General features: G+C 41.8%; 1 protein-coding gene across 1 annotated transcript in view; it reads right to left on the bottom strand.

The window, feature by feature from the left end:
* The window catches only part of PRKDC (protein kinase, DNA-activated, catalytic polypeptide), a 130,133-nt gene that overhangs the window by 31,824 nt on the left and 86,402 nt on the right, over positions 1 to 11,907 (bottom strand). Inside the window, exons 60-65 of the mRNA XM_018562961.1 lie at positions 7,047 to 7,226; positions 3,649 to 3,857; positions 2,441 to 2,579; positions 847 to 1,032; positions 534 to 758; positions 331 to 439 (exon numbers count right to left, since the gene is read on the bottom strand). Of these exons, the coding sequence (XP_018418463.1) occupies positions 331 to 439; positions 534 to 758; positions 847 to 1,032; positions 2,441 to 2,579; positions 3,649 to 3,857; positions 7,047 to 7,226 (1,048 nt within the window). The remainder of the gene's footprint in view (positions 1 to 330; positions 440 to 533; positions 759 to 846; positions 1,033 to 2,440; positions 2,580 to 3,648; positions 3,858 to 7,046; positions 7,227 to 11,907) is intronic.

Raw genomic sequence — 11,907 nt, 5'->3', positions numbered from 1 at the left:
GGCAATTCACCACCCCATCATTTGTAAACCTACTGTGGTAGAGAAGCAGGTAATAGAGTATGGGGGCTCTTCCAGCAGCATTAAAGTTTTAGAGTACAGTGACTGGTAAACAGTCACTGCAATGTATCGAAAACTTAGAACATAGCATCACATGCCCTGGTTTTGCCTTGGTTCTATGCCTACATTCTACTGAGTTGTAAATCTGCCACTGGTTAGAACCACACTTTTGCAGAGCAGTACTATTGCGGCTCATGTATAATAATAAAAAAAGGAGTAGTTCACATTTAATGGCTAAGTATCACAAAGCAATACAGCTGGAATACCAGGTACCTGGAACACGGATAAATTCAATAAAATCCTGAGTTTCTGAGAGAGCCTGAACCGACTGTAGTTCAGTTAATCTGCTCTGACACATCAGTGAATCAATGCTTGAATAGTTCTAGAAAAGAAAACACAACATATATTTGTAAGCCTGCTACAGGGCTATGACTCTGGACATAACAGAATTTTTAACCAACCAAGCAAAAAAACACCTGCATAAAGACGTCAATTCCATTTTTGATGTAATATTTTGCCCGGTCAAAATCATCTTGCATTATGTATAGAAGACTCATCTCCTGACTATAGAAGGTTTCCATCAAAACTTTTCTCTGTTCCACCTTCATGGCTTCATCAATAAAAGTTAATAAAGATTGGTCTTCCTTTCCATGAAGAAGCAACTTCACTTTACTACGGATCATGTAAGGCAGATAATTTTCCTGTAGTAAAAAAAAAAAGTGATGGTCACAAAGAAATACCAAGGCATTACAACCCATACATGTGATATTGAACTATATATAAGGACACCTGATAAAAAGGATCATTCCACACTTTGTTGAGATCTGGAGGGTTTGCACTGTCAATGTTGAGAGTCGAGCAGTATTCAAGCGGCTGCCATTCTGTCAGTTTATTGTAACATTCCATAGAAGCAATTTCCCAAAAATCCTTCTCTGCTTCAAAGGGATCCCCATCTGAAAAGGTCTTCTGCAGTGCCTTGAACATGAACAGATTAACAAATTAGGGACACTTGATCAGAAATTAAATTAGAATTAAAGCCAAATAAAAAAAAGATAAGCCCACTAAAACAGGAAAACCATCTTCTACTGCAATAGTTATGCTCAATCCAGAAATTACAAACACAGTAATTTTGTTTTCTGCCAATAGATGTCCACAGTGTGATGACCAGCATAGTTCAACCCATTTACTGTGAGCACAGGTTGTCCTGAACCTGCCCAAGCCTGTAACTGGATAGCAAAAAGAGAAGTAGCACAGCGATGAGCTGACATCTTTGTCACTCTGCTTTCTCTTCCTATCAGCATGCTTCTTGTCTGCACATACACTGATCGTGCCATTTCTTTCTCCCACACTTCAGCTCTGCTATACAGGGACTGCAAGAGGCTGATGACAGGTCTAATTCAAAAACCTAAACTTCTTGCATTTAAAAAATGTACTTACTGTAAAATCCTTTTCTTGGAGTCCACTGAGGGACACAGCTTGATAAGCAACCTAGGGTTATACTGCCACCTACAGAAGAATTCTACCCTTGGCACATAGTAAACTGAAGGCTAGCCCCCTTGAGGTTGTAGCTCTTCCCAATTAACACCTATCAGTTGTAGCTGCTTAGCTTGGTGATACTAGGCAACCTAGGGATGCTCAAACTGAGGGTGGCACCCATCAAACAACACAAGTGATTCAGCCCCCCCCCAAAAAAAAAAAAAGAGAACCAAGGGCATTAAATAGCTGCTTGCAGAACCTTTTGATCAAAGCTAGTATCTGCAGGGGAAGATAGTTTGACCTTTTAGTACAGAAGACCAGGCAAATATGAGGCACGGGGCGAGTGCTCCTTGGATGAAATGCCCGTCACAGGCAAAGAAGCCTGTTAGTATGAGCCTGCACTCTAACAGCACTGGCACATCTCTGTCACACATTCAAGGAGGGGAAAGTTATGATGTGGACAGTGCCTGGAAGCTGAGAACTCCTCTGTTATTGGCCATGCTATAATGTATGTAGGAGTTACTCTGCCACTAGTAACGCCCACTAGTGGCATCAGAATCGCCAGTATGCTACCCCTGTAACCTGGAAATCCACAGGGGGCATCCACAAATCAGCCGACAGGAAACGTTTGTGCAATTTGAATAGGAGGTACTGGCAGGTTTTATTACCTTGTGTGTACTATATAAAGCTGACATGCAGAGAGCATGATGCATGGGAGGTACTATACCCTCTGTACTAGCCCAGATGAGTAATACAATGAAAATTGGAGTTCTGCTTTACAATAAAGTCACTGTTGACAACAGTCATTAGAATATAATGAAAGAGGTAATGTGGAGTTGACTTTATGTAAGTAACCTTAAAAATGCCCTGCAAGTGAAGCCAAAGGTTCCTGAAGTGATCCACTTACTTTATCATACAATTTTGCAGCTTCGGCATAATCAGATTTTGCTTCTGCCATTAAAGCAAGTTGAGTTTCACTTTTTGTTCCAATTTTCCCACTGAAAATGCCTCGAAGGACATCATAGTCATTAATGGAGCGATACAACCTAAAGTAAAAAGAAAATGCATAAAGATCTGCCATTTAACCATAGGACCAAGTGTGCTCTGCCAAAAAGAAAGAGTAAGAGGAAGTACCAATGTTACTATTCTTTGTAAATTTTTGAGAAAAGATGCGATAAATTGAGGCTATATATAGAGAAAGGAGATTTGCTCATTGTAATAGCTAAATGGTTTATGTGGTTTGATGAGACTGATGTGTGTTAAACATTCAATTACTTACTCTGTGTGAGGTAATAGGTAGTATTTCACTTTTAGTGATGTGCAAGCCAAAAAATGCTCACAATTCTTGAAAGCTGGTTTGAATAGCTGGGAGATCGTTGTCAGGGCAAGAAGTGAACAATAATATACAAAGACTTTCAATTCTGTGCCATTGAAATTGACCTCAGTGAGATCTGTCACACTACCCAGATACCTCAAGAGCAATTCAACTGCTAAATTGAACAACAGGGTGATGGGTACCCTTATGGGGTACCCTATTACATGGTAAAGGGAGCTGGAAAAAAGCCTGGGATACATATCCTGGCTTGGGGAAAGCATACATATTTTTCCAGAATTGTGCAAAGTGTCCGCTGATGTCGTCGAGTACATGATTCAACCAGGTAAGGTTGACAGTGTCAACATTTTTCTCAGCTTCAGTTGATAGTATAGTTATGTCTTGTTTGGGTCTGCACTTGATTATGAGAGGAGATAACATTTTACAAAAGTAAATTGAAAGAAAAGCTGTCACAGCCCTGTTAAATTCAAACTGTGCATATAATGAAAAATACATAAGCAATGAAATGTACATGTCAAAAAGAGCAACAGACCCAGAGATATAGAAATGACATGCAATTCTCAACAAAAGTAGAGCTTGCCTATAACTCCTTCAACCTCCCAAGTGATTCTTTAATATGACTGAAAGCCATGAAGACCAATAGGCAAGCTCAGGAGCAGATAAGGCCAAATTCAACTCTAGATTTAAGAACTGCCCAGAATAGTGGCAGGTTTATTTTAATCTGTTAATGTACATTAGAAAAAGAATCACAAACATCATGGTTTCTTTTCTGTCTTGCATACCGTGCAAGCTGTAACCATCTGTTGACATCAGGAGGAGGCTCAGTCCTTCCCCGCATTTTCTTTGCTGGAGGCTCCTCTGGTAATTGAAGTTGCTGCAGTCCTTTCTCAAGGAGCAGGATGCCCAGTGGCTGCTGCAGACTTTCTATACTACTTGTGCTCACACTTGCTGGGTTCAAACTAAGGAGTTCATCATGATGATAACACATATTCTGCAAAAGACAAAATTGTGCTGTTTAAAAGTAAACAAAAAATACTGGTCATAAATACTAGGAGAATAAGTATTGTCAAAGGCAAAATAAAAAACACCAAAAAATCATTGTGACTCACTAAGGCCCCGTTCACACCTGAGCGTTTTAATGCGCGTTCCTACGCTCGGTAAAACGCGCAACAGGTGAAAACCCATGTTTGCCTATGGGCATGGTTCTCACCTGCATGTTTTACTGCCCGTTCGATCGCGTGGTAAACGCCATACGCCCAAAGAAGTACATGAGCTTCTTTGGGGCGTATTGACGCCCGTATCCCGCTGTTATCAGCCGGATACCCCCTCGGAAACTCGCGTTTGACGCGCGTTTCTTTTACCGCAAATCGCGGAAAAAACGCGCGGTAAGAAACGTGCGGCAAACGCAAGTTTCCAATACGCTAAGGTGTGAACCCAGCGTAAGACATTGCAGCTTTGCATGTCACACTAGTGTCTTATTTGTAAATACTCTGCTATAAGGTGAGTATTTATGCGATGTGAATAGCTTCAGGGCTAACAACAGATTGCATGTCCTATATATCTTCCCTTGTATAAAAACGGAAAGGAAAGTGCTCAGGTGCTCGAGTAGGAAAACAGCCGTAACACTTTTGCTGCCGCAGCATTTTCTTTGTCCACTGAGCCACGTAGGAATTTGTAGACTGTCGCATATTACTGCTGCCTATAGTTACATAGTATTTGAGGTTGAATAAAGACACATGTCCATCAAGTCCAACCTATTGTGTGTGTGTGTGTGTGTGTGTGTTACATTTTCCCATTCGATTTCCCCCACTAGGTGGCGCAGTCTATCAAAGTTGGCCCTTCTGAAATTGAGGGTTTTTGTCCTACCAGCCCTCTTGCTTTTCCTGTATTCAATATTGAAAGTGATCGCGTTGTGGTCACTATTGCCCAGAGTCTCCCCAACAACAATATCCTCAATTAACTCCACATTATTAATTATGATTAAATCTAGGATGGCATTTTTTCTGGTAGGGACCTCCACCATCTGGTCCATGAAGTTGTCTCTCAACATGTATTTAGATTATTTTTAACATAAATGCATACTCCTCCCCCCCCCCTTCTCCCACCTCTGTCCATCCTGGACAGGTTGTACCCCTCTATATTGGTGGCCCAATCGTGTGTGTTGTCTAGCCAGGTTTCCGTTATTCCTACTATATCGAAGTCCTCCTCGAGCATCATATAGGAGAAATAAATACTTCCAACAAAAAAAACAAACTGTTAGCCACCACAGGATAACCCTGCCCACAACCAGCATAGTTTCTTGATAGCACAGAACAGGACAGAATCAAAGATGATCGGGTAACATGGCGGTATCATCAGGTACCTGGATACTTGCCAGAGCTGCAGGATGCCATATAACCCTTCCCACAAGAAGAGATCTCAGGTTTTTGCTAATGTACTTAGGTGATGGATGTGTTATGTCTCCCTCTGAGAGAAAGTTGTATAGTCCAGTTTTACCGTGATGTCGTCTATCCTTAGTTGCACATGGCCACGGTGGCAATCATGACATTATCTGGATCAGCATCCCACGGCGGGAGCTTCAGGGACAGTACCCAGACCCCACAAGGTTAATTATCAAAGATGTGGGTCATAAAGAAAAATACACCGGGCGCCTGTCCTGGTGCAATAAACCTTTTAATTGATAAAAATAGGTATACAAATTCTACTCACAAAAGAAGCAAGGGTTAAAAGCATCAATCGACTGATAGTCCTCTGTGACTACTTCTGATGTGGAGGTGAATAGGAGAAAGATGAGACAATCCAGAAGCTTTGCTTGTCTGCAGAGACACGCTACCACTGAATGCGTTCTGGTGACACACCCCCTTCTTCAGAGCTGGGTAATCAACCAATCAGCCAATCAACGAATGGCATTCTGTTGCTAAGAGACCACCCATCTGGCCAGTCGTAGCTGATGAGGAGTTACCACATTCAAAGAGGAAAAAACACTCCCCATGTTCATATACCAGCTATCAGAAAGGACAGTGCAGCGGAATTCATAAACCACTGAATACACTTGGTGAATGGCGGCATAACAGTTAAGCACACAGAATGGCAAAGAAATTACAAATTCAAAATTAACGAACACCAATCTCACTGCTGGAGCGCCAGACGCACAAAAAAAAGACATTGGCCAGACGCACAACAGACCTCAAATGGTTAATGAGCGGCCGGCAAGATGTGGTTCATTCTGTGATGCAGCTTCAGAAACTGGATCCTGTGTTAGGCGCTCACCTTGGCACATAGTGCAGCATGTTGGGTTAGCTTCAGGGTGCTATGCAGATCCAGAGCAGTGGTGTATCTGCACTGGTGATCCCATCCCTGAAGACCCCTTCAGGGGTATGTTAATGTGAAGTGAGTGAGGATGATGGATTTTTCCCTCGTTTGTGATGTCAGATGCATTAGGCCTGGTCAGGTGTTCAGTCCCCCTCTGGTGCCGGTCTCTGATCCACCTCAGACTTCTGTATTTTCCTGTCCCACGGAGTCTGTCCAGCGTGCTCGCTCACAGTGAGTCTCTCTACTCTTCTCCCCGCCGATGATCTCAACTGCGCATGCGGCCGCACACATCCTCCTGCACGGCCACTCGAGAAGCTACAGATCTACAGCCAGAAACGAGCAGCGGAGACAGAGGCAAGTTTTTATCTATTTGGTAACTTTTTTTAATATGTTTTTGCATATATCTACTGCTTGCTAAAAAGAATGTGACTTTAATGTCACTTTCAGATCTGGATCTAATTTGCACTATGTGAAAGGTTGAGCTTGGAAAAGACTGCGCTTGCACTCATTTTCCAAACCTGCAGGAATCTGGTGGCTCTTGGTGCTTACATTCAACTATTGATTGTGTTGACCAGTTATCAAGTTGATATTATATTCTGTGCAGCTATAGATTGTAGCTGTGTTATGTCTTGGGTAATGCTTTCTTCTGTTCAGTAGGGTGCTCTGGCTTAAGTGCAGGTCAGTGGAGCAATGGTGTAAGAAGGCTTGTCATTTATGGAAGACTCATGTCGGCTCTCCACTGAATGACAGTGTTATTATAGCAAAACACACACACACTTTTAACATTAAACTCAGAATTTGTAACATGTCCCGGCAGTAAACAGTTTATAGAGGTAATAAGTGTTCTGAGTGGGTCTATTTAACTTACCTGAACACATGCAATGAATGGTGGAAAATAGGACACTGTGCTGCTCAAGAAGTGGTTGAATTGAAAAAGCAGTTTTGTTATTAAGTCCTTCATTGGGGATGAGCTACTGCTGATCTTTATTTCCTCCAGGATCCCGGTAAACAATGAACTGAACAGTTGTTTTGCTAGAGTAGGGTCTCTCTATCGGAAAGGGAGAAACTCTTGTAAGACCAAAAATAATGCCTTTCAGATGGAAAAGACTGTAATGATGATATGTCTATTCATATAACATAATGCACTGTACATTTGGAAATTAAAGTTTAATTGCTGTCCAAGAGCTATACATCTATGCAACAGCTTCAGACCTAGGAGACCAGCTGCCTCTTAAATTGGTCATATGCAAATTGAATTTCAGCCATTTCCTGCTGAGTTAGCTGAAATTCTATCGGTGGATGAGAGCCTGGCACCACCAAAGGCAGGCAAATTTTCAGCCCAATAGTGACTGCAGGCAAAGAGCTGCAGTCACTGTTCTGGTATTCTAACAGCTGCGGGCGCCGGCTGTCAGAATACAATAGCCAGCAGGTGAGATTCTTCCATCCATGCTCTTAAAGAGGAAATTCACCCTTCTCCCCAAGGTAGTTGCTTTTGACCCTCTCTTGCCTTGTGCTCATATAGCATTCTCACACGCCCAGCAAATACAACCTTGCCCTGCTGTGATCTGCCGATCTCTTGCCACACATTGGGTCTCATCATCTTAAAAAAGATCCAGTGTGGGCACGCCACAGATCTTTGTGCATGCACTATATCCAACACACATGTACAGACTGCTGAGGTTTATGGGACCTGGCATAGACCAGTGGCAGTCTGCACATGTACGGAATCTGTGAATAAAGCATAAATTCAGTAAAGTAAAAATATATATATATTTGTGTGTGTGTTTACTGTTTAAAAAAATCTTGCAATTTTGTCAGGAGGGAGGCGGGAGGAGGCAGTGGGGAGTTTGTTATATAAATGAGTGAAGGTCCCCTTCAACGTGTATGTAGGAATGGAGTGATTTTTCTCAGACTGAACAAGAAACATATTGTAAGACCAGAATAAATCTGTATGGCCAGCTTTACTTCATTATACCATCAACAAACTTCTTTACTGATAAAATCATTTAAGTTTGAGTGGCTGAACTCTGGAGAATATACTGTTCTCTAAGACTAGAATATTGGGATTATGTTTGAGACCACCTATTCTCAAGATCAAACTCTTGTTTACAAGACACATAACATTTGCTACAGGGATTAGCGCAAGGACAAAAACAAATCAAAGAATAGCTATGCTTTAGAGTGACACAAGTTAATTATATACAAATAATGTGACAGAATTCAGGTAGTCTTTAAAAACTGGCATATAAAATGGCTCTGGATGAGATTTGGCGGTGGAAAGGAACACTGAGAAAGAACTTGATATGCTCATCTACAAAGATTTAGCTGTGGCCTATTTGGATTGTTTTCAGGCTAAAACACAATCTTTTATACAGTTGTTTATTTCTCTTTTGCCAGTGATCACCTGGAAAACTACTATAACCTAATATTCATATTAATTTTAGGTGTGCATATTTTCAGTAACAATTTAAGATATCAGACACATGGGGAGTGCATTATTTTTAATAAGTTGGAAGACCTATAGGCTTGCATTTAAGTTAAACCCCTGTGTAAGTCTAAAAAAATAGGATTTTTGTACTCGCCATAAAATCCTTTCCTTGAAATAAATGATAGAACACAGTCCGATGATAATTAAGCAACCTGGCTTATACTGCAACCTACAGGAGAAATGTACACTAGGCACATAAAAAAAAATGAAGGCCAGCACCCTTGAGGCTATAACCCCTTCCACTTCATATCTGCTCAGTTGTAACAAGCAGGGCAAAAAGGAAAACAAAACCATATAATGGAAGGGAGCTTTGCTCCCTAACGGACTCTGGAAAAAAAAAAAAGAATTTATGATAGTGGGCTGGAGAATGAGGGGATTGAGCTCTCTCAGGAAGTTCATAGCCCTTTTATAGATTTGAAAATAATCGCAGAGTGATAATAAGCTAGCAGCACAACCTTTGCCATGGAGGGGAGGTACTCAAAAAAACAATTAGCTAGTGAGTCCACAATTGCTTCAGCTAACACGGACATGTCAGTATAGAATGATAGGTAAAAGAGGCAAAGAGTTTGCCGAAGGTCAAACAGCTGGGCCATGGAAACCAATATGTTGGAGGGAAAGAAACTCTTCCCTAAGAGTTTAACTGGCAAGGACCCCGAGTGCACGTTCAGAGATCAGAGCCAGGGCTGATGGCTCTCAGAAAAGACAACCAGGTTAAGAAGGACAGCCTACAGAACCCATATTCATCCGGTAAAAAAAAAGGGGAAAAAGTGGTCTCGGGAGTTTGAGCCATGGGTTCACCTACAAAAGCATCCAGAGCACTGTTCTGGTCATAAGACATGCTGCGGCACCAAAAGCAAAAGTCCACCAGTGTTAAACCCCAGCTCCCTAGAAGTATTTACTGATCCAACCAAGCGGTGACCAGCCCCTGATCCTTTATGACAGCAGGGGTAGAAGGCTGTGTGACCAATCACTGCAGGTGGTAAGGGGTTTGCAACTCCACAGGCAAGGTAAAGGAGGCAGATAGAAATGACTGCTGATGTGAAATAGCAGGTTAAACCTCACCCAGGTGTTGTTCCTGTGCCTTTAATACAGAACATTGTGCGCATTTCCACCATCAAAATATTGATCCTGGAGCAACTGCAGAGCAGAGGGCTGCATCAGCTGTAGAGGCAGTTCCAGAGCACACAGAAAGAAGGAAGCAATCCAATGTACATGCTATAGCTCCGCCCCCTGAAAAATCGGCTGGAAGGTAAGAGGCTTCCTTGACACCCAGGCACCAACTTTAGAGCCAGGAGGTCAGATGGCTTAGTCTGACCCCACTCCACCTACTTCACGATCAAGTCAGAAATCTGATTTGACCAAATAACTCATTTCCTCAACAGTTTACACAGAGCTGAAGGCTGACCCCCTCATTTCATTTGAAAGATGGTGTTGCCATGTCACGGGTCAAAGGAGAGGAATCTCCACAGTAAAATTAACAAAAATATTACCAAATTACCAACAGCCCAAAAAGAGAGAAAAATAAAAAAAGGGAAAGAAACATGATAAATATTTTTGTTAATTTAACCGTAGACTCTTTCCATTTCTTCATCCGGCACCCCACATGTCATCTCAGGTTGTATTTTACTTTCATACATTGCAACAGTGACATATCATACCCACAGTGTATTGTATATTTACTGTCCACAATACATTACATAATGTTTATTTGCCTATATTTACTGTTGCCATGAGCACCAACACTCGTTCCAAATTGTCGCTTTTGTTGCCTTTGTATTAGAGAACAGCCTGTTATGACATCCAGATATCCCCTTACTGTCTCCTAGGCTTATTCCATTACATTTTTAATGCTGCTGGCGTTATTATGCATTATTCCCTATTTTTTGCGTTAATATTATGGCTACTGTGGTTGCGAAGGAAGGCTTAGGAAAACTTTACCCACCGCTAGAGCCAGAGACCACGGTTCCCTTGCCCATTCTGCACACGCGCCGGGTGACAGAGGCTGTCACTTGCGTGCACACTTCTGCCGCCGCTGGTTAACAGGAAAGCCCCATGCGTTCCACACAGCACTCTCTCTGATGGACGGGGGCAGAGCCAGCTGGCGGCCCAGCGTCTTGATGTCAAAAGCCGGACACTGCGCACGCTGGTTACTATTTAAACCCGATGCGCACTATGACTCAACCGACACCGGTGAGTTAATTTTCAAGCCCTGATTAAGTCTAAAAGACATGTATAGTAGATAACTCCACATATTACCTGTGGATCATTTATATTTCCTGTCTGTCCCTGCAGAACCCATTAGAGTTTGTTCACACCAGATGCGTCCCAAGGCATGTACAGTAAAAACATTGGTTTTTAATTGCCCTAATTCACACTACTGTGTTCAGTAACAGTGCATTCAAAAACAAATTAAAGTGCAGCGTTAAACAAACACATTAGCAAACAATGTAAATACTCATGCAGAACTAAATGCGGAGATTGTAGTGTGAATAAGCCTTTACCCCACTAATATAACAAGTCATGCAACAGGTGTATATTGTGATAAAGGGTAGAAGCACTACAAAAGAGCACAGTGACGAGACAACAAAAAGGCTTGTAGTTGTAACCTATATGACTTCCCATACTGCACATGCATGAGACCACCATTATAAATTCTAATAATTCATCATTTATTCATTACAAATAAATACAACAACATATGATGGCCACAGCTTGTGAAGTTACTTCATGTGTTATATGCTTTACTAAGTAAGGTGAAAGGCACAAATAACTCTAGAGGTCTCAGGCAAAGGGAATGCAACTGGCAGTGTCCAAATGTATAGGAAACTTAGATCAGGGACTTGATACTTTGCTGCCTAAGCCCTCAGCAGTCAGGCATCTATTACATGTAATCATTTCAAGGACAAATACAACTTGGATTTAATACTTGATACATTCAACACGAAAGTGATGAATTTCATGTATGAGAATTAACACAGCATATGGTAAAATACATGAGACCATACCTGATGTGTAGTCATGCAAGTCAAACCCAATGGTTAATACCATTCGTATATGATATACACAAACTAATAGGTTTTGAAATGAGAGAGAGACGGACAGAGACCAAGAGAGAGACGGACAGAGACCGAGAGAGAGACGGACAGAGACCGAGAGAGAGACGGACAGAGAGAGAGAGAGAGACAGACAGAGAGAGACAGACAGACAGAGACAGACAGACAGACAGAGACAGACAGACAGA

This window comes from Nanorana parkeri, unplaced genomic scaffold (assembly GCF_000935625.1).
Source record: "Nanorana parkeri isolate BGI_ZX_2015 unplaced genomic scaffold, ASM93562v1 scaffold617, whole genome shotgun sequence".
Lineage (NCBI taxonomy): Eukaryota > Metazoa > Chordata > Amphibia > Anura > Dicroglossidae > Nanorana > Nanorana parkeri.
Note: the sequence above shows the minus strand (reverse complement) of the source record. Positions and strands in the feature narration are given on the sequence as shown.